Below are 23,573 nucleotides of genomic sequence, written 5' to 3' on the forward strand. Positions count from 1 at the left end.
TTAACCCGGGATTTAAGCGACTCAAATATGCAAGATTGGAAAAGCAAAGTGTTAAAACTAACGAGAAACAGTGGAATGACTTGTGTTGCCTTGATAGCTATGTTTGGAGTTCCAGCCTGGCTTATTGTATTTGTAACAGGACATTAAAGATTTAAAATTTGAAAGGTGACAAGCCTCAAACATTTCGGTAGATGCGATGTCCGTTACTTCCTGGATTTAAAGAAGACAAACGAGGATCAACTACTCGCCAAGAGACTACCCGAAAAATTCCCGAGGTTTGCTACACATACATTGGAAAGTATCTTGTCAGATCATTAGTAGACTATGAGTATTCCCTCTCTTCTCTTAGCGTGCGACGCGAATACACAAACGCAAAATCTTAACATTTCCAGTCTCCCGGAAGATGGAACAAAAACAGACTGCTCGTAATCTTGTTCACTCGTGATCGATCACCTTAGTAAATCGACTGCAATATTCGTGAACTTCTTGGCTTCCTAAGTTTCTTTTGTTAGTTACACGGGTGATGGCATAGTGGATACTGGCATCCCATGATGCGCAGCATCCACAAAAATGGGAATGAGATTTATGTCTGCAGATGTCAGAAAATATACATTCCGTGCTCAGTAACAGAGATTATAGTTCCCCTTTCTGATTTCTACAGTTCCAAACGAAAACGTCGGAAGTCCAAGTTTCTAAAACGGCTATCTATTTCAAACAATTACTCGTCTCAGGCTCAGCAGTGAACATTGGTGAATATTAACCTAGACGAAGTCGAGGTAAATATTCACCAATGGTCACTGAGCCTGAGGTCGAGCCTGAGGCGAATAATTGTTGCTGGCGAGCCCTGGCGAGGCAGCAGCCTATTGTTCACAATAGCGAGAAAAAGACAAAATTTGTCGGATGTAAGATCGGAGACATGCGCAATCGATTGCGTTTTTTATATCCGGGCATTCCGAGGGTGTTTGTGAATGCACGTGGAAATATCGATCGATTTCGAGCAATAGCTGAGTACAGCCATCCCGATCTGCTAGAAATCAAGGACACGATAAACGAGGTGAAATATAGATGTCTTTAATTGCTTGTGGAAGTATTCATCATGGTCATAAACGGTTTAGTGATGACTCTCGAGGAAGACATGAGATTTTTATGTGTTTGGCTGTCGGCTCTATCATGTGAGCAATTATTGCCGATTCACGAATGGGGGTGTCAAGATATCGATCAAGTCCTACTTCATGGAGATCATTTTTTTCTCAGTGCATTCAGCAGCAGTGCTTCCATTCGGAGTAAACTGCCGACTGCAGCTTGCTGGTCTCGGGAGAAAGAGAGGAAGGTGTGAAACCAACCTGCTTTATGTCGAAAGCGATCGGTACCACAGGCAAATCATTTACAATATTCTTCACCCGTTGAGGCGTTAAATTCGGTCATTGAGTCAGAATGTCTGCCCGTTGAGGTAAATAATTTGACCATTGAGTTACATTTGCCCTTTGAGGTGAAAGAAAATCTTGCAATCATACTGTTCTGTGGATTTTGACACGTTGCGTGACGGCTCCAGTTTCGGTAAAATCACAAATTCATGCTATTAAAACGTCTCATTTTCACTTTTACCGGTAACGTTTAAGCATAAAGGCTAATTTTTAAAAAGAACACTCGTGGAAACACATCTACTAAAGGTTTCCTGGGTCTCTTAAACCAAGTTCTGGGCATATGTTACGTTCTTTTCTTAACTCAAGAAAAAAAGTTTGGGCGCTGTTGTTGTTTCACAAAAGCCCTTTAAAACTAAACTAGTTGGAAAAATCGTAATTCTCTTTTAAAAAGCTGCACCAACCCCTATTATTCAGTTTATTGCAAATCGTATTATCAGTATTTCCCTCAAGCTCTGACGCCAGCACCCACTTTCACATTTAAACTCCTAGTTTTAGTATAATTTTCAGAGGTGAATATCAAGAACTACAAAATAACGGTATAAAAAATCCCGCTATTGTTCGTTTGTTTTCTAATATGTTGCCGTAGTAAGCTTGAATGTACATCGATTGTGAATCGGTTTAATTATCGAGTTAGGCATTAAAACAAACAAGCAAAACTCTGCGAAAAATAAATCCATCCAGTACCTTTGTTATATCGTTGTTGACTTCATTCGCAGTTGTACTCATCGTCTAAACATGACTAGCACCCATTGGAAGAAACTGAATAAAAAATTTCGCCACTCGAACTGACCTACTGGCGATCATTAAACAGTCCGGGATCGTTATCAGATTTGATAACCTCGACCAAAACAAACCATTAACCGATCACTGCACAAGTTTTCGTTCACGTGACATTATTTGGTAGCAACAGTGTATAATTCAATATGGCGGGACAACATCACAATGCAATTTCATTTCATTAATTTTATGTTTGCTTCACAATAGGTTACCGGATTACGGAATAGAAACAGAGATGTATGTAAGAAAATCGTCTTCGTCCAAAAGCTACTGCGAAAAGTTTCATTTCCAGATAGACACCATATAATATTTGTTCCGACTAAAAAGACACAGCGAGTGTAGACAACAGTTATTCTCTTCACAAAAGCGTTGTTTATTGATACTAATATGATAGCTTCTATTTTCACTCAGGCTTCATTTTCTTGGTAGTAACCACTAGCCTGTTCCAGGCTCTCAGTCAGTTAGAACGATCGAAAAAGCAGGCGGGCGACGAGCGGGATCAGCGACGAGTGGGATTCGGTGACAACCAGACCCCGCTTGTTGCCCGCCTGCTTTTTCGATCGTCCCCACTGAAACCACTGCGTTTACGATTCTCAGATGCCTTGAATATTAGCTTTTGAAAACATTTTTTCGTCTTAAGGCAACAATAGTTACTTTAAAAATTCCCCATGCTTTCAACTATCCTGAACTCGGAGTGATGTCTTTCGAATAAACGAAAATTTCATTCAGCAACTGTCTCCCATGTTTACTTGCCAAGATGGCAAAGGTGGCGAGCTTAGTAACCAAGCTTCAGAAAAGTTATATTCACCGCCTAGCGTAGTGAATATAGTGTCCAATTCTTTTATTCACCTCTGGAAATAATACTACATAAAACTGAGAGCAGGGTGACCACCGTATATTTCAGGTTTCATTTACATGATTAGAGGGGTTTAATTTTACCATCGAAAAGTAACTGGTTTTACACGATTGGCTTAAAAAAACTGGCACAACTTTTTCATCCAATCAAAAGTAAATCTAAAACCAATCATGATTCACTGGCACAGGTTTCCCGCGCTTTGCGTCAGCTACATGTTATTCCTTCTAGTTTTGATTGGTTCACTGTATTGCCTGTGTCCTTAGTGATTGGCTAGAGAGATTATTTTGGTTTTTGGTTTTACGACACGCAATTGAAAACCGCTCTAACGCGTGGCCAAAGTTTAAGAAATTTTTAGACCCTCCTTCTTTTCGATGGAATCATCTTGTGTGAAAAACACATCGAATTTGGCAGGCTGAGAGGCGCAGTCTGAGTTTGGTTTGGGCGCTTTTCTTAAGCCAAGCATGTATCCGGTTCTTCAGAGTGTTACAGTTGAACTAGAACTTGAAAGGGCATCATGAGCGCACAGATTATGAGAAGTACTTTGATTGTTATCTTTTTTTCTTCCCGTCGTTAATGAGGCATCTCAGAAACAATAACTCATGGGTTTTTCTTTTCAGTAGAAGGGAATCTATCAAAGGATAGAAAGTAATTCTTCATTAATTCATCTCAAACTAGTCTCAAGAAAACAGAGCTTAAATTTAAGCATCTCGCACAAGAATATTTGTGAAAATAATGACGCATAGATCATATACATGAAGTTATTTCACAGCGAGTCAGTATCAATACCTTATCAACAGAACTAACTCGCCGCGTGTTAGATAATTTCATTACGTTTTAAAAACCCAAGCGCTTTAATTATGAACATACGTTTGCGCCAGAATGATACATTATGCCGGCAAATTTTAAGAGGGCACAACTTCGAGCTTCGATTATTAGGATATGAAAGACGATGACACGAGCAAATTTTGTAGTACCTTGCTTTGAAGAAACATTCGTGATTTTAAATCGTAAATACTGATTACTTTTAGTTTGACTTATCTCACTGAAGAAGTATTTGTGAATTTAAGTTCTTATTGGTAGATCAGTAAAGGTACTGATTAAAACCAGCTGAACTTAGGTTAGAATAAACTACTACGAAGTCGAAAAATATCCCATTAGAAGCCACGAAGCCGACATTTGAAGTGTAGACTTGAAGCAAAACTGTCTGTTTGAAATATTCATAACCTTAATCTTAAGCTACAGTGTTTTACCCTTTTCCAATATTTAGATTATGAAGTGAAAAGATGTTAGCCGCTTTGGATAAAAGGAAACCGCGAAAACAATAACACGCACCTTTTATGCGCATGCGTTGAAGAGTTTCATCAAACAGTACAATTAACCGTAAATATAACATCATTTTAAATTTGGTTTTCTTTTAGTCAGAAAGTATTTTGACGTCGAATTCTCAACATAGCGTGCAACGCTTTATTGTTAAACTACTATGATAAACCGATCGATATAACAGACAAACTACTAATAAATTAAGATGCTGATATTCCTGTTAAAGCTGGGATGCCGACCATCTTGACGGCAGGTTATATTCCAGAGATAAGTGGTAGAGTTATAACTCTAATCCTTGTAAATCAAGGGGAATCGTTTGCGTTTACTCATGTACACAGTGTTAAAATTCTCGATTCTCTTTGGCGCTTGACGTTTTCAATCATCACCAGCCTTATTCAACAAGCCTTATTCAAGCTACTGGGAAGACAATTATCTTATTTGAACTTCTTGTCGTGTCCTAAATTAGAAAGCTCGTTAGCAAATTGCAAACTAAACGCAACAAAGACTTTCTGAAATATTCTTCGAATGATGCATTTACAGGTATTAATTACATTAGCATTATTGAATAGATTTGGGTTCTTTGTCTCGCTGGTGATATCAACAAAAACAGAAGTAATCTTTCAACAGTAATTCGTATGTAAATAGCCGACACGTGAATCGTTCCTAGTAAAATACGTGGAATAAATTTAAGATTTTCGTGCTTTTATGTTATATGGAGTTTGTCTTCTCGGCTTATTTTTGTCCGAGCAGGCGAACTACAAGTGAGTTTTGTCAGTCAGTCACTCTTTTAGTTTGGGAAGAACAGCTTGAGTGTCGACGGTCAATTTGGTACAATGGCCGGGACGTGATTGTGACTATTGGTCGTTGGAAAACATTTGTATTTCAACTTTCAAAGGTAAGTTGTTATCTTGCTAATATATTAAGCGTTTGGTTTCATCTGTTGGCGGTTTATTAAAATTGAACTCAAATGATTATAGAAATACGGCAGAGAGTCTATGATTTCCGCTTGTTACAATGAGTAATGTCATGATTATGAAGAAAAAACTTTGAGCGAGGAATCATTATTCATTTCGCAAACTGAGCTTGATGAGTTTGCGGCTGTTTTGTTTTTCTCCTTACGGATTACTAAGGTATGTCTAGCTCTTTTTATTATTTTGAACTTCCAGGGGAGAGTAAATTTACACCACAGTATATAGAATACGCATAAATTATGAAACATTTGCGGAAGAATTAAAAACTGACTTACAAGCCTTTAATTAAGACCATACTATTGCTTGAAAGGATAATTTAAATTATTAAAACAAGGAAAGGAAACATCTTGCGGTCTTCAGAATTCTGTCGTTATAGTGTCTTTATTTTCAAACTAAAAAGCAAAATTTGCATGTTCTAATGTGAAGCCGGATAATGTCAAAATATACATGATTCTGAAGCAATATTCGACTTCCGTCGCAAGATTTTCATATTAAAGAGTGTTAACTTGTTAATGTCTTCTTGTGTTTCGACGATTTATCACAATATCTAAAATTAAGAACCAGAAATTGAAAGAAGACCTTGTCGATTTAAACTGAAAGAGCGTTTGATTGATTGGTAAACCAACATGAAACAGAACATGGCGGTTTTGGCCTGCGCAAACTGATTTGAATATATAAGCCCTTTGTTAAAACTTTAAGAACTTTTCTCCTTGCATGATAATGAATTCGCTTTTTGCAGTTTTTCGAAGCACTTGTTTGAAGCAACAAGCTTATTCCAACCGAGGGTCTAACGAAAAAAAATAGGTTTTGGTGAAAGTTGTTCAATGTATCCTAGGAGCGACAGTCCACTTACATTTATTTGCTGGCCTGCAATAAACCTCCTGAATTAAACGTAACTGCAAATCCAATTCAGATACCCTCGATAGAGATCTTGATCAGGCATAAATGGTGCAGCGAGAAACTAATATTTGACTGAGAAAACCGACATCTCATTAGGTGTAATTTATAAGAAATCACGGTCTTTTTCTTAATAAATGACCTTTTTTTGATCAGAAAGAATTTCTAGAAATGTCTCCAAATTCATAAACTGATCCAAAATGGCAAGCGAATTTGTTTCGGGAGGTAATTCGCATGCATGTTGGTAATCTTTCGGCAAAAATTGTTATCGGAAACTATTCACACAATCAAAGCCATGCGTTTCGTCAGTTTGTCAGCAGGTGACTGAGATGAAAGAAATTTCCATCTTTTGCGGCGAAGGAAGTTTACTTCAGTTTGGATTGAAATGTTGAGTTAAAATTTGATTTGTTACTGTCCTAGATGTTTCTTACTTTGAAAATAAATTTCTGAGTCAAGTTGAATTGCGGGATTGTAAAATAGAAAATCACCAGGTAGGACAGCCCAGTTGTGTATCGAGTAGTTTTTAGAGATAACGCCCGGGAAATAACGTATACTTTTCCAATACTAAATGCCAGATTTTCGGTTGTATTAAGCATCAACGAATGTCACAAAAGCTGCTTTTTAAGGAGAATATTAGCATTTTTATGTTAAAAACCATTAATACAAAGCAGGCACGTGAACTGAGGTGTGGGAAAAAAAGTGTAAATTGTCGGCCGCAGCAACCAGTCCCAGCACTTAACAATGAACTGATATGTACACACATCAACACTGCGACATCTAGCTAGCGCCTTCTATGAATGCACAAACTCCTATTCCGACGAATTAGTGCTTAATTAATATAGAAATAGAAATAATCAACTCCACCGAAAAGCCGGCGTTTTAATTTATTTTCACATTTTCCTTCTCTACTGGGTGGAAGAAAATCTACGGTGTCGTAGATATGTTCCAGACCAACGTAGTTTTTAATAAGGAGCTCTAAACTATGTTTTTGTCGTACTTTTCTCAAGGATTTTGCGATATGATTCAAAAATAATTTGCATGTAGGGATAGAGATGTATGTTTACAAGCTTGTAACGAAAGGAATACAACAAAAACATGATTATGGGAATTGAACAAGAAATACACCCAAAACTATTTACATAAAATTAATTTTAAGGTCAAGCACCGAAAACATTTTTATGTTCATATTTCTACTTTTCCGTTTATTTCCTCTTAGTATAAAAACAAACGATCAAAATTAAGATTGCGCGGGCGATATAACACAGTGGCTATGGACAGCAATTAACATATGCGGTCAAAAAGGGTCTTTCAAAGCCTACTGAAGCTTGATTTCCTGTGGTAAAGTGAAGCTCTTCAATCAAACAATCAGACTTAGACTCACCACAGATGCCGGTGAAAGAGTGATGTTAATGAGTTACGCAAAGTTTGAACTCAAATAATCTGAGGCGAAGGCACAAATACGCCCATTCTGAGCCCGGAATAAGTGTTTTTCATCTAAAGTAAAATTTTTGGGATTAACAGCACAATGTACTAACCCAAGGAAAGACTGAACAAAAGCATTAAGTAGGTCAAGAGAATGCGAAACAAAATGTTTAATACGTAATAGTTCTACTTAAAACGCAATTTCTTTTGGGATCAAAATACAATGAATACAATTCTTCTTTAAGTGATTGTTAGTGTGTTAATGAAACTGATAAACTAGTCACGAATTTATGGCAGAAATACGAGCATAGAAATAAAACTTTGACTCACAGTATATGTAAAAATGTACAATATTGTTTACCCTCAACTGAAAGCGAAATTAGTTAATAAGAGTACAAAACGAGCTCTCCAACGCTACTTCAGCGTATTTGTATTTCAATGTAAAGCTTCCGCTGACGAATACATTGCAGTTTTCAAAAAGCTGTTGTCAAGCAATTGTTAATTATTTTTTGAGGAAGTCCGGATATTTCGAGTTGTCATTTGGTAGGCTCTGTGGAGGTCGTTCTAATAAGAAAGCATCACGTTCGGAAGCCTTCGATGTTAATCTGTTTGCTTGTTCCCAACGTGATTGGGCTTTCACCATCCTCGTCAAATAGCAGTCAAATTAAATTCGCAACAGAAAAAATAGAAACCTGAAGAAGCCAAGAATGTAAACGGTGTTTAAAACCAAACATCACGACTGCGTGCAAATCAAACGAGGAAAACCTACAATACCATTCGGATTTGTTTAAATTCGTATATAGCGAGTGCAAAGTAAAAATAGGCCAGTTAAAATCGACTGAGGATTGAAGAACACAGCAAAAAAACAAAGATCTTGTGGCTGAATTCACTCAGGTAAGATGTAAACCTAAAATTTACACTCCGTGAAATTTTCGTTTTCACAACCAACTACACTGAAAGAAAGTAGTGAAAACTTGTTTCTCGTCCGTGAACGGTCTAACATGAAAGCGCTTTTGGAATAAATATTTGGCCATTTTGCCACTTTTGCGATATTACTTTCATGCAGTAATCGACAGGTGATGAACACAAATCTAAACCGCGAATGGGAAACTATTAATGATTTTAATCAGATAAGAGAGAGCAACTATTTTTCGGAGCACAACAGAGTACTTTGCAATAATTTGAATTAGTATTTCAGAATCTTTTTTTTTTCTACACTGAGAAAGAAAGCTTGAGTATCTGTCTTACTGAGATCGGTACTTCAAACAGACCGATTGGCAAACACGTGCATATGAGTTTACAAACAACCCCTTCACATTGCCTTCGAAATTTTAAATATGAATCTTTACTTACATCAAATTCCTTCTCTTAACAAAGAGATATGTTGATTGCATATAACATGTCAGTTGATTGCTGATGCGATAAAAAACATCTTCAGATAAAGTTAGTTATATAGTCAACTCATCGCTTGACAAATTGAACTGAAGAGGACACGGATACTTAAACTACAATTTGCTGTGCATTTTAAAAATTAATGATCCGAAACAGACGTATAGAATGTTGGCAATAAATTTCTTAATAAACACACCAAAATCTTAATTTTGAATATAGCAGCATTATACTTATTAAAATAGACACACAAAGTCAGATTCATATCTAAGAAAAAATGCCAGTTTGTCAAGGTGTAAAATTATATGTCTGGAGACTAATAGGTCGAATAGCCGTTGCAAACGCATTTCGCTGTTTATTTCGGTGTCCTTAACTCTTCGCAGCCATACTAGTTGTAGTATTTTTAAATTTAAGTGGTTTGGGGGTTTATGACCATGACACGTGTTAAACATTTCCATCTTGGTTGAGTCAAGTTATACGTCACAAGGTGATACCCGTCGACTACCTGACAACAGGGACCAGCCACGAGTTTCCCAAGAGACATTTCCTATTTCAACGACTGCTTTCCTGTTCATCTCTTTCACACTTAAACGCGAAAAACAGTTCCTACGCTTTTCCTATTCTTAAGGAAAGTTGCTTGGAATAAGATTCATTTTTATTTTACAAAATAGTTAGAGAAGGCCATCTGCTTCATGCAAACTCAGAAGCCAGGCGAATATTAAATTTATAATGTCTTTGACAGAAAAAGTACATGCTTTAACCATCAAATGAGATCTCTTTTTTTACCCTTGCAAATTAAACCAGATTGTTAAGTTGAAATAACATTGATTCACCACGTGCAAACGCATATCAAGGCCGGCGTGTGAATCTAGAACATTTTCAAAACAGACGATGAATAAAAACGGTCCGTTAAAGGCATTGTCAAAATATAAATGTTTGTCATGATTTTGGAGTCTAGTAAACACGTTTTGAATCATATTACAAAGCTTGATTTCGTTTTCAATTTTTTTATATATTTACAGGAATTTAAAATGGCAAGATTGACTGAAAATTTATTATGGAGCCATATGTCATGATAGTAAGAACTGAGTGCGAAAAATAAATAAAAAAAAAAAAATGCTGTGAAAATCTTTAAATAAGCTACTTCGATAACACTTTGGAAATGAAGCGATAATTTAAAAGCGTCTGGTTTTAATACAGTAAAATTTGTTAGATTTTTTAGTAAGCACAGAACTGTTTCTTTCTATGATGCAGCTTTCATTACGTATTGATGATTTTCATGTTTGATGTAGTGCCGGATGTAAAATCCAAAATTAGTTTCGCAGTCGCATTTCAAAGTGTTTTTCCTGAATAATTCCTGCTGTTCGGTGAGGGGAAAGAGAGTTTGAAAAACAAAACTCTTTATGCCACTGCATCACACAAAGCAAAATTTACAGAAATCAATATTTAATGAATTTTTCTGTTTCAATTTTCTGACACAAAACCAACTGCTATCAGAGAGATTAGAAAGCGCCTGTTAATTTAAATGACTAAAACTCAAGTAAAATTGAACTGCAAAGCCCGTCGAGGGTTTTAGCTTACGGAAGAATTGTTATTTAAATCAGGTATACTTTGCGAATAAGACTAATTACAAAACGACGTTCTGAGGCCTTGTTTCTCGACTGCTGTTGATTATTTGGCTGTTGGCTAAGTTATGTTGAGGTCGCCAAGCCCAGTTTCTTGGTTGCTGGCACAAGATGTTTAGTAACAAAATCAGTACAAAATATTCATCACTGAATTTATGGAAACTGGAGAATAAGTCGTTTAATCCAACTTGTCTGCAGGTGTTCAAGGAATCCACAAGGTAATTTTACCATCTTTATATATGGCCAAACTTCATCAGAACTGACAGCGAATTAAGTGGTGTAAATTGTGATAACTAGAAGAAAAATCTGTTGCAACATATGATATAGTGTTTAGACAACACTTATGAAACAAATCCTATGACAAGAAAGCCTCGCTATACGAACTGTAACAACATAATGTTCATGTCTCATTGAGGGCATAAGTAATAAAATCCTAAAACAAAACATTAGATCGATTTTCCTGAATATTTTACTTTATTTTAGATATTGTGCGAAACGATATTTCCAAGTAACTGAGATGTAAGATAGGATATTGCAGTCAGAGTATTTAAGACAGAGTTTAATGCAGCTGTTATCTGAGGTATTTAATATTTTGACTTTCTCAAGCTCGTGCTTGCACCCACACGACATTGTATCAAGTATCACTGTTACCTCCGGACACCGTTTTGGCAGGCACTTCTTACGTACGATATAAGCTTTTCACAGAACCCGCATCACATTTTACTCCTACTTTACAAAACAGGGACCTCCCAACAACATCCAATTATTTACAGAATTAAATTCTGCCCTAGAGTGGCTGTTTAAGACAAGTTCAAACAACGACGATTTTTCGGTGAAGAAAGAACGTTTCCCAGACGCAAAATGTTAGACGTGTTCTTCAAGATGAATCCAATTCCTTTGGAAAAAAATAAAAAGACTGAAAAATCTCAGATAGCTGCCTAATACGACGAAACTTAATCCACTCGGCCGGTCGACTTGTCAGAACAAGTAACTCCAAACAACCTCTCCCCAGATAATCAACCAACAATTCGTTTTCATCGGTTGCTAGGTAACCAACAAGAGCAGCAAGAAATCGTTTCACCTCTGTAGCTGAAAATACGGTAATTATGGCAGTAAGTTCGGAAAGGAACAGAGAAAGACAGCTCGATGACAAATTGCTTCCGTTAACTTTCATCTTTAAAATATTCACAATCCGTTAACCCAAAATAAGATACCCCTGGCGAGGGCGAAAAAAGTGTTTTCTTCGCTCTATTACCCTGTTCAGACGCTAAACTTTGGCCAAAAATAGACCCCCGCAATTTAATCCAGTTAATGTAAATGCGATCGTTACCGACATCAAATACTGTAAACATAAAATGAATAAAAGTAGAATAATAAATCCATCCCTTTACCAATAATAGACTGCTAGCAGTCTCTTTCTTTTCCTAGCGTGTGACGCGAAATCAATGCACGAATGCGAAACTGACATAAGCAGAACGACTGAGTGACGAGAAGCGCGAGCGCCTAAAGAAAAAAGGTGTTTTCCTGTCTCGCCTCATTCTCTTCTCATTTCTTTCCCTGACTAGCAAAATTTTCACTTTTCCAACTGCGCGGGGGATTTCAGGAACCAAAACCGAGTGTATTTGTCCACCAAATAAGGAATTGTGCTTTAGCAACCAGGCACAAACTTCTTATGTTCCGCACACTTTCTTTTAACTTAGTTTTGTATGCGGCTCACACTAGTCGTGAAACCTTTTCTGCACAATTTTAACCCACCAATTTACCACGATATTATCGTGAATTTTAAGCTCGCGAAAATGGAAGGTATTAGGATAGCTTGATCAAATGGGAGGAACGTAGATGTTCCTTGAAGTGTAATGTTGTGCCATGTTGTGTTATAATTATAATTAACAATTATTCGCTCTCTATTTCTATTTTAACAGTAGAGTGTTTCTGTCGAGGAACTATCGGCTTATAGTTGCCCCACGGTAATTTGATGATGTTTAATGTAAAACAAAACTTTGCCCGAAAAGCGAAGCGAGATTTCGTTGCATCATAGTTATATGTCAGCTTAGATTTACCTGGTAAATCTTCCTCGAAACATTAGAGCAACTAGGAAATGTGGTCACTATGCCGACGACCTCTAGCCACTGCACTCTAATGGCTGATACTATACGAATAGCTCAGCCAATCAGATTGCATCAGTATACTTGTAGAGTCCTACTAATTGTTACTGGTACATTGTATATTAAATAAATACTGAGCACGTCAGATTGAATTCTCACATGAACTGAATTTCGGACCTTAAAGGAAGGCATTGATCATTTTGCCGTAAACAGGCCAGCCAATCGAAACTCTCCAGTTAACTTCAAAACCCCACTTTTACAGGTGTTGGTATAAGGTGTAAGTTACTCACAGAATCGGTTTTTACTTTTCTCGTAAACATTAAATGATATGATTTGTTCTTATTGTAGGTTCTATTGCAAACATATCTACTGGGATCAGTAACAACATACCCTGAAGCAGCAAAAAGCTTCAAAGTCCTCCAGTACTAATCAACAGCAGGGAAATAAAGAGCAGGAGAAAACATGTCTGATAACTCCACACAACCTTTCCAAAGACCAGCGGAAAGAAATATACGCGTGGGATTTTACATTGCCACGTTTGTCATCGGCTTGATTGGAAACCTTCTGGTTTTAATTGTCATCGCCGCCAAACGAGCCAAGAAAACAGTAAACGATCTCTTTATCATGAATTTAGCAGTGTCTGACTTAACACTGATCTTTTTTCTTCCACTTCATATCTATGGCATGTTTCACACCATTCCCGTCAATGCATTCTTCTGTCACTTTATTCGTCCACTCATGACCGTCTCGTTCTTTGTCAGCGTCTACACACTGACTTCAATGGCTATCCACCGTTGTCACGTGATCTTAAACCCGTTTAAACAGGAAATACGTCAGAAGTCGGCTGTGCTGTGGATCACACTGCTATGGATTTTGTCGTTCACAAACGTCCTTCCGCTGATGATTGTCACCATACCTGACACAACCCCTGAATGCCTTGAAAACTGGCCGAGTCTTGACCACAGGCGGGCCTATACTGTAGCTCTGTTTATTCTTCAGTACGTGCTTCCTTTGGTCATCATCGCAATAGCATACGTCAAAATCGGTTTAGATCTCAATCGCTCGTGCTCTCGGCGGAGCGTTAGAACTGCTAGAGCCGCTCATAGCCTGGAGAACCAGGCGAGACGGCGCGAAAACTTTAAAGTAACGAAAACTCTGGCTATAATCGTTATGATATTTGCTGTTTGTATGCTTCCTAGCCAGGTGGCATGGATCCTGTTGGACTTTGGCAATGAAAAGCAGCAGAACATGGCCATGATAATTTTTAAGTTTTCTCTTGTTCTCACTGTGTTCCACAGCTGTCTCAATCCCCTCGTTTACGGAAGCATCACCAAACAGTTCCGGCGTGGTTACGTGAAATATCTCTCCTATTTTTGTTGCTGCTACAGGGTATCAATCTTGAAGGAGCTGAAAATTTTACGTCCGTTTGAAAGTTCATCGCAGCAAGGGCATACAGATTCAAAACGAGCTCTCAACGGGAACAAGCACAAAACAAAACTTGAATCAAGGTTAATCTCCAGTGAAATAATCATGGACACAGTAACTGTACTGTAGAGGTAAGAGAAGAGAGTTTTTCTTTCTAGATTAAGACAGAATGAAGAAGAAAGTTGCGAGAATCAATAACTTGCCATCTTGGCCAGCGTCCCATCCCCTCCACCCCTACTGTCCATTTTAACTTGAAAAAAACGCCGATAAACAATGTTATAGAGGCGTACAATATCTAAATATTCTTGTTGATACATGGTATGTCGATGGGGGCAGTTACACTTTTTTACAGTTCATGCTATTTTAAAACGTGTCTCATCCATAAATGTATAGAGTTTAGACCACGCATAGGCTACGTTTTTATTTACGGCAGTCACATTTTTTTAAAAGGAAATGACTGCCATGTTGTCGAGTTAAATATTTATAAAATCAAACACTGTAGCACTTGAAAGTAAATGCGATCCCAAAATGCTATTTTGAAACGTTTCGGTATCTCTGGATGCAAAATGCTCTCTTTAGCTTGTTTTTGATAATATATGTAGGTTCTGATCAGTATGTGGTTAATTTAGTTTATCATTAGGTGTCTGGCTTTAAAACGGCATAAAGCGATTCATTCTGACCACTTCTTTCAATTCTGTTTCTCTTTACGGCGACCATTTTTACATTTTACGTAGAGTTGAAAATTCCGTGATGTATCAATCCGATCTCAACATAATAATTGTTTTTCGTCTCTTCATCTGTCTGTTTCACAAAGCACCTCATAAAAAAATTAACACTTATAGGCTTAAGGTATCACAAATTTAGGAAAAGGGAGAGGGAAATCGTTAAGTAAATTGATGTGAATTACAAGGGAGTTTCCTGATGAAGGAAACTGAGAAAAACTAAGAACTTTTTGTTATGTTAAGAGAAGACAGAAGCAAAATTAAGAACAAAGCAAACCGTAACAGATTCAGTTGTTTTGTAAATGGATTACAAACTCTACAAAACAAAGAGGAACTGGAAACTGAAATGTCGTAAAACATGTACCAAGTATTTTAAAGGTTTCGGCTTTAAAAGATTCCTTATAATAAAGATCAGATTCTCTATGTCAAAGATTTCACATTTCAGATATTCCCCATATTCAAAGTTGCCCCATTCCATGTTTCCTCTTTGGATTATACTCAACTTCGGTCCAAGCACTAATAAAAAATAAAGTTTTTATTGTCGGTTTGAGGTGCAAATTGTAACTGCACCGGACCGTACCGTTCTTCCTCCTTGTACAGCCATGACAGCGGTTGAAGCGTGACCTGGGTTCAACGCGATGTAGGGCGGAGAAAGGGAAAGTTCAGAGACTGGATTAAATGATAGTTTACAAAACCCATGGTAAAACATTCAACACGTTTTCTTCAGATTTGAAAGTTGACTGTTGCCCACGACTAACGGCGTGAATCCTACAAACTCGTTGGCATGTGCAACAATTATAAAAATTAAGACTTGTCACCGAAACAATTTCTCATCTTAATGACTACAATCACACGCATGCTAAACAAATCATGTAGATTAAGGCCTACAATGCTGCTGAATGTACTATACTGACGTTGGCTGGCTGGCTGGGTGGGACTCTCGCCGCTTTCAGCAAGAACTATCTCGCCTTATTCAACAAGATTTGCAAATCATTTTATCGTAAAAAAGCTAATTAACACATCATCGTGGTTTTGCTAGCCTGCGTAGAAGGCTTGGTTTGAAAAATGATTGAAGGAGACCACTCCAGGCCCTTCGGTTTTTGTCCCCTCTTAGATGTAGTTTAGCCCGAACCTATTCGCATGCGCACAAACTGGCAGCTGTTTCGTCCTAGTTATGCTTCACTAGTAAGTCTCAAAATAAATCGTCGAACAACCCGCGGTTAAATGTAATCATTGCTTTGTGATCGTTCTTTTGTTGCATCTGCACGTTTGTCAGACGAAATTTAACTTTTGATGAATTTATGCTGGTGAAAGTTCAAAAAACACCGATGTAAAGAAAGACCACCCAATGGAAAGCGATCTGCCGACTCCGCCAGGTGCCTACGCAGCGGTTGATAGGTGCACTAAAAGTCCTTCAGAAGTGAAATATTTCAGTGAATTTTGTACTCCGTTATCACAAGCATTATCTTAATCACACGCAGGAAGCGGGGAGGTCTTGACGACCGCGTCGACGAGATATCACTGCATTTGTGAAGAAAATGGAAAAGATGAGTGGAATTCGAAACTTAGTGGCCTCTCGAGATCTATTACAAACCAAATATGGCGACCACCTGGCACATGGATGTCGAACAGTGTCATAAAGAAATGACAAAAAGGTTGACAGGTTAAGAATTTAGTAGAATTCAAAAAGTAGTGAAAGGAAATTTTAACATTGGTGAACATTTACCATCATGTCATGTCTGCAATTTCATTTCAATCTAACCACCCTGGCGTATTTGTTCCTTCTATAATATTATCTCTGTTTCAAGTAAATATTCACAAGGTACCAGTTTCTGTTGGTTGCAAAATCCACCGTCAAGCAAATAAAGAGAAAGCCCATAGCTGTGTTATGATGTTCATAAATAATAAAAGGAAGTAAAAAATGTACAGACAGGTGTATGCACGCATGGATTATTTAATTTCCTAGGCTATACACATGCAACTTAACTTCTTACAATAGCATATTCGCTGAAAAAATTAGGCATGCAGTTGGGGATAGTTTGGGAAAACGTAATATACGCCACAACCGGACGAGTTGTCTCGGCAGAAACTGAACTCTCTTTGCTGTATCTTTTTCCTTGTCCCTTGATGGCTTTAACGGATGACATCGAGAGCTACAACTAAGTAAGTCAGACCTAAAGCAGAAATCGTTAATAAACGAGATTTAGCGCAGTTCGTCAAGGTTCTTCAAGTCATTTCACCGCATTGGCAGATGATTGATGGTAATTCACAGTTCATTCTACATTCATTCAACTGAACTGAATCCTGAATCCAGCAAAACAGTCGAACCGTTGGGAAGGTAAGGGATTTGTAGCGGCTACATTCAATGGAAATAATTCTCCAGTTTTCTGATTTTCGCTCCACAGCTATTTTACAGATCAGTTGAGAAACACAAATGTTATATTTGATTACTTCACTCCCTATGGATTCTGTTTATTAGCAGCTTTATGATAAGCGTTCATGCAAGTACGGGCGCCGTAAAAACTTGTGTATCTATTGTCAAGATATAAAAAAAACTGGTATACGTAAGTTGGTTTATTAAACCATTCAAAGCATTTCAGAAGCTGGGAGAAAAGAAAGAGAGTAGCGTACAATTGATTATGACATTGTGTACCCAACAATTTCTAAAAGGAAATGATATGAGGACTGACTGAAACTAGTTATTTGAAATTATAGTTAAATAAAGCACTTAAAAAGTCTGCCATTCAGAACACTGTATTAAAAACTGTTCGCTCCCTATCCTCGCCATGCAAAGTTAGCATACCAGTTTTAAATTGAATGAAGCCTGCAAAACTGGTTTACCAGTAACGTAAATAGCCTTTCTCTACTAACGATTTAAAACATGATTGGCCCATTACACAGTGGTCATTGAAAAAAGGGATGTATCCGCTGTACAGGTGTTTCATGATCAAAACCGAAAAAAAAACTACGATCATTGCTGGCAACAGAATGAAACCAAAATATTGCGTGACGATGTTATAATTAGATTGGTTCTTGCTATAAAATGAGCCAGAAATATTTTCTAGAATCAACACCAATCTGCCGTTTACCGTTAGCTACTATGACAGACTGCATGATGTTTAGCTATCTTGCTGTGAACAGTTCCATGTAGTTGTAATAAACAAAGCCACTGATCTACTGTTAAAATCAAACCTTGATAAAGGTAGGCTTTATATCACATTTCCTAAAGTGAAACAAATTCTAATTTTTTTTTTCGCTGTACATCGTAACCAAAGAAGGTTGCTGGGTTAACCTTATCATAACTGTTAAGAGTCCACTGAGTGCAGCTACCTCCAGGGTCTTTCCATTCACACACACACACACACACACACAAAAATAATAACTTTTGCACGCCTTGCGTGCCTATGTTTAGTATAGATGTTATGGATTTTCTCAGCATGTTGTTTGACGCATAGTTTCATTTTATTTTTATGTTTAGCATGTTTGCAAATGGCGGTCCTTTATATCTAAATTGCTTGTAATGTTTAAAGGTGTCGATAACGGGTCACACCCACTTGGGCCTGACCCTCGCCGTTGCTTTAAAGTGCCACTGAAACGAAATTTTCGTACTCTCTTTTTTTAGCCCAATTCATAGTTTCAAACGTGCTTAAAATAATGGTGAACTTTATTTCTGTCAAATCCTAACGGAAAGTGCTCTTTTTAGCTGCTGAAATCGACTTTTTGGAGCAAAACTGTGTCCGGGCTCTGGAACCGAGTTTAAGGACCTTGTGACGTCACTGGTTGTATTCACGCAAGAAGCGCTTAAGATTCTCTCTTGTTTTCACTTGATTTATTTAAGTTTATTCTTCATATTGTCGATACCTACTAGTTTCCTACCTTGTAATCTCAGTCCAGCCTTGACAGGAAATACACATCATAAACGTTGGAGGGCGCCAAAGAATGTAGATTCACCAAAATGAATGCTACAGATTAGAACAGCTCAGTATACTTTTCGAACATCTTGAGTACTCGATTGGAGATTTCGAAGACGAGTGTGGCAACTTTTGTATCACGTCCTGAAGCCTAAACACGATATTTCGTCGTCTGTTTTCAGCCTGGTTCTGAAATTTGGATTCTCACGTTTATCTAAGGTCTATTAACAAGGTTCGAATATGTCCTCGGCAACTTTGCTGCATTAAAAGCCGTAAGCGCATCAGCCATCCGCACAATCATGAAGTTATTAACGGTCCACAAGCTTTGAGTCGAGTACTTCTTTGCACACAGAGAGCATCTTTTTATGATACTAATAAGTGAGAGTTCTTGTGGTAGACAAAATGTATCTTTGAAAATTGTGATCCGCAGCAGGGTTTGCTTTATCGCCGCATACGTATCAGTGTAAACAAAGCGGGAATTTCGCTTCTCTTTTACACGTATCTCCCAATTGTAATATTTCACGGCCGATGGATAACTTGGAGTTCTTTAGCACATACTTATGTCTATGATCTTCATTTAATAGTATTCAAGTTCAAAGCAATTCGTTAAACGTCACTAGTTTATTATTTAGTCGAAGGTTTATTAAACAGAATTTGAACTAATTTGCATATATGACCTTTCGCCGCCGACATTGTCACGCTTTCTCTCGTTTCCTGAAAACATATAATTGTAGGGTCATGGCAGCTAAGTTTACCTTTATAGTTTAAATTCGCTCCCTCATATAAAATAAGAGGGTTTCTTAAATTGTTGCTGTTGTGATAACTTGTAGGATGTAGCAGATACAACTAGACTAAAGGTCACTGTGGCACAATCTCGTCCGCGGTGAAACTCACAAAACGTCCGGTTTCCTCGAAGCGAAGCGACTCGAAAACTCGAAACGTTGTTGCTACGATTCGTGCAGCAGCACTCCGGATAATATTTTCAAAAGCCGCTTTCTCTTGTTTTCATTTCTTTTAACTTTATGAGTGTAGATATTGTTTAATTGAGTGCTGGCCATTTCACTAAGAGTCCCGAACATTTTGCGATCTAAGAACTCCCACTCGTTTGCTTGCTTACATAAAATATCCAATTAAATAGACTGAAAAGCCCCAGGATCGACTCTCCACCTCTTCATGTCTAAGGCTACTCTTATTATCTGCTTTACAGCCCTGAGATGTCCTTAAGATGTTTTTGGGGGGCTTCGAACAGTATTCTCTTCTCCCATAATCACTCTAAATTTTCAGCGCGGCATGAGAGCAATACAACCAGTGACGTCACTAGGCTGTTTTGGCCGCGCCAAGATGGCCGCCAATTTTGGGCTTAACCAGCCAATTTCGAACGGCTGAAAAAGCAGTTTTCGCTTACCGTATGCGAAAAAAAAGTCTGCAGTGTTTCCAAGTAAGGTTGAAACTTTATTACTAAGCAAAAATCTCACATACGAAAATTTCGTTTCAGTGGCACTTTAACTGAAATGGCACAAATGCTAATTAAAAGTCCAAGCTATGAAGATAACGCATAGGTTTGTAGCGATCTGTGAATGTAATCAAGGACCCATCAATCGTTGAAACTCTGTATTTTTTTTTTTTTATCGGATCCCAACTCTGTAACATAGCCAAAAACGATAGTAAAATATCAGTTAGCGTTTTCGGAGTAACGCATAAACGTTATAAAATTTTTATTCAAAAACAGATTATTACACATAAAAATCTGTGCTTAGAAATTGCTAGTGCATGTATTTTAATTTCAATGTTTACCTCTTGACTTGCTGGAATATGAAACAAAGGTGATTTTCACCTAGTTTTCAAAGGTTGTGTTACTTATTTTAAGGTATATTATCAAAGGTGTAAAATTATTGCGAGAACATTTTCAAAATCTTGAACAATTCATCCAAACAAAGTAATCATGACCGTAACATGGCCCTGATTAACATCATGAGATGCTTTTCACTTCTCGACTTTTTTGTTATCAGTGACGCTTTAAAGTCTTTTAATAAACTAACCAGTTTACAGCAGCAATACTTGAGCCCTGAACTTTTCGCAAAAAACCTCATTTGTTACGGCCGGTAGTGCTAGCTAGTTTAGCGCATTATTGTTAATATGATACGTGGAAATTACTTGCGACCATTAAATAAACAATACAGGTGCCAGAATCGAAACAAAACGCTTACGCCTCCGATGATTAACCACGAATCAGGCGAAACAGTTCAACTTCTAGTGGTATTGAAACGCGTGTTTCTGAAAATTAAAGAGTTCAACATGTGGAATCCGGCATCGCTCGAGGACTAAAAGAAACACACGAGTCATTTTCTCGCTCAGATCAAGGTAGATTCAAGGTGGAAAGAAAAGATTCTTTATTGTGAAAACAACGAGAACGATCTAAAATTGAAAAGGCCACAGGAGGTACGAATACCTGCTGCTTTAAAAGATGCCTTATTGTACAAATTTTTAACTGATTCAATATTGTCCAGTCTGTAGCCATTGATAAGTATGATTCCGATATATGCAAATTAACAATTTCTGATATTCGTGTTAGTCACGTAAGGTTACAATACACTTCAACCAAGCTTACCTCAAGCTTTGTTTCCGGCTCTGCTGTACAGTTGCACTACAACTCTTACTCACTCATGTTATAATAAAAAGAAATAAACAGTCAAAAAGTAAAGTATCATTCCTCTGTGTTTAATTTATAAGTAATTTATGAATGTCATTCAGACTTATTGGGACTCGTTAGATGCAGTTTTGCAATAAGTTTATGAAATGGAGAACACAACAATGAAAAGCGTTGCATATTTGATATAAGTTACTACCGTTCAAGGTAAGACTTCGCGACAAGATCACAATATGCCAGATCAGTCATGAGATGACTGTTCAGCTATTTTAAAACTTGGTTAAAGTTTTCCCGCGATAATATTGTACTGTACTGTACTGTACTGTACTGTACTGTACTGTACTGTACTGTACTGTACTGTACTGTACTGTACTGTACTGTACTGTACTGTACTGTACTGTACTGTACTGTACTGTACTGTACTGTACTGTACTGTACTGTACTGTACTGTACTGTACTGCACTGTACTCTACCCTACCCTACTCTACTCTACTTTACACCATTAAACAACTTGAAAAATGAACGAAAAAAATTTCGCGACAGTATTGAGAAAAAATACTTACAGCTCTACTGGAAGCAAGGATATATATTTTCTATTTATTTTTCAAGGTCGCTTTTGAACATTGCCCATTGTTTGGCAAATAACGTATATACGGTGGGTAAATAGCACTTGTGACGGCAAATACAATATGTGCAGCAGTTTCCTATATAAAAAGTCTTGGTTATAGCTTTTTAGAGTCAAGCTCTGAAACCTTTGGAGTGACAATTAAAAAAAACGAGTCCAAAGCCAGGTTTTCAATGGTTGTAAACAATTGTAATAAAAGTAAAGACAAAACGGCCCAGCCTCTAAATGTAAATTTTTGCGACAGGTAATTCTATCGGGTTTTAAAACAAAGATGACGAGATTCATTAGCTGCCAGCCGACAATTCACCAAAAACGCCTTCTTTACAAATATCAGCTAATATCAGATGTTTTAAGATAATAACCGATAATTAAGAAAACCTGACAAAGCCGATATGTTTCCGTATTACCTTCGCCAGATATCGTTTTACCTTCATAAGAGGATACATCTTATTCGTTAATTGCAAAACAGCAGGTTACAATTTCCAAGGTAATATCTGATAAGTTGCTAGGCGGAACTAGCTTTCTAATTATTTTTCCACTGCGCGACAGCAAGTGACAATATTACAACTATGAACTCCCAAAACCTGCAGTTAAGAAACACCCTGTGTGATTAAGGTAAAAATAACATATTAATCAACCAAAATTGAGGTTTTTTATTTATAAACAGATGTCAGCGAGAAGTGATATTGGAAAATTAATAGCAGCTAACACGGAAACCTGCTGCAAACGGCCAATGGTTTCAACCATTTCTGAAACGTCACTTTAGAAGTTCGAACTCAAGATTATAAATTGTCTCATGTTAGAAAGACATCAATGTAAAAACGTAAGTCTTATTTCGAGCCCGTTAGAAATTTTAATGCAGGTTAGTAAATAAAACTGCATGTTATTACTTTGAAGCTAATTGTTAACCACAAGATTTAATTTTGGAATTCCGAGCAATATGTAGTTCGCCTAGGCCAAGCGCTGATTGAAATCACGCTTCACAAATTCAATTTCATCTTACACCAAGTACTCTACTCGTAATCAACTCCTTCTCAATTCAAGTTTAAGTAGCTTGAAACATTTCTCCTGACATTGTCGGCTTTCTTGAATGCTCAAAATTAATTTACCCAATACCAGCCAGTACAAATTGTTACCGAATATGAAATGAAAATTCAACCAAAATGTATGCTCATTGCGTTCTGTTCCACGGAGTCCAAGGATTGTAATAATTGATAATAATTTTCCTTTTATTTAGAACCTTGTACCTTAGTAAAAGGTTGTTTCCCGGTATATAACTAAGATAGATATTCATTATCGGTCAAAGCGATCGCGCGCTGATAAACCTGTTTAGTTTTCTTTGACTAATTGCCGATAATTATTTTCTGTCTTAGAGGTAAATTCAATCTTGGGCGCTGTCATCAAACAAGGGATAGTCAAGACACAGTAAAGTCAACTCCACATCAAGCAACATTTGG

The 23,573-nt window shown here is 37.3% G+C and overlaps 2 protein-coding genes across 3 annotated transcripts in view; both read left to right on the top strand.

Annotated features, from left to right (window-relative positions):
* Window positions 1–23,573, top strand: part of LOC145479610 (uncharacterized) — a 385,465-nt gene that overhangs the window by 317,189 nt on the left and 44,703 nt on the right. The window lies entirely within an intron of this gene.
* Window positions 5,479–23,552, top strand: LOC145479436 (neuropeptide FF receptor 1-like). Of its 2 annotated transcripts, none has more exons than XM_081457807.1 (2): window positions 5,479–5,507; window positions 13,135–14,443. In XM_081457807.1, the coding sequence occupies exon 2, from the start codon at window positions 13,249–13,251 to the stop codon at window positions 14,338–14,340; it is 1,092 nt and encodes a 363-aa protein (XP_081313933.1). In that variant the 5' UTR covers window positions 5,479–5,507; window positions 13,135–13,248; the 3' UTR covers window positions 14,341–14,443. The 2 variants fall into 2 exon arrangements, with proteins under 2 accessions (XP_081313933.1, XP_081313940.1); XM_081457814.1 differs by lacking the exon at window positions 5,479–5,507 and adding an exon at window positions 23,490–23,552 and having other exon boundaries at window positions 12,600–14,342.

Source organism: Orbicella franksi, chromosome 1 (genome assembly GCF_964199315.1).
Source record: "Orbicella franksi chromosome 1, jaOrbFran1.1, whole genome shotgun sequence".
In the NCBI taxonomy this organism is placed as follows: domain Eukaryota; kingdom Metazoa; phylum Cnidaria; class Anthozoa; order Scleractinia; family Merulinidae; genus Orbicella; species Orbicella franksi.

Excerpts from the sequence above, each read along its gene's own strand:
- LOC145479436 (XM_081457807.1), top strand. The coding sequence starts at position 13,249 with ATGTCTGATAACTCCACACAACCTTTCCAAAGACCAGCGGAAAGAAAT.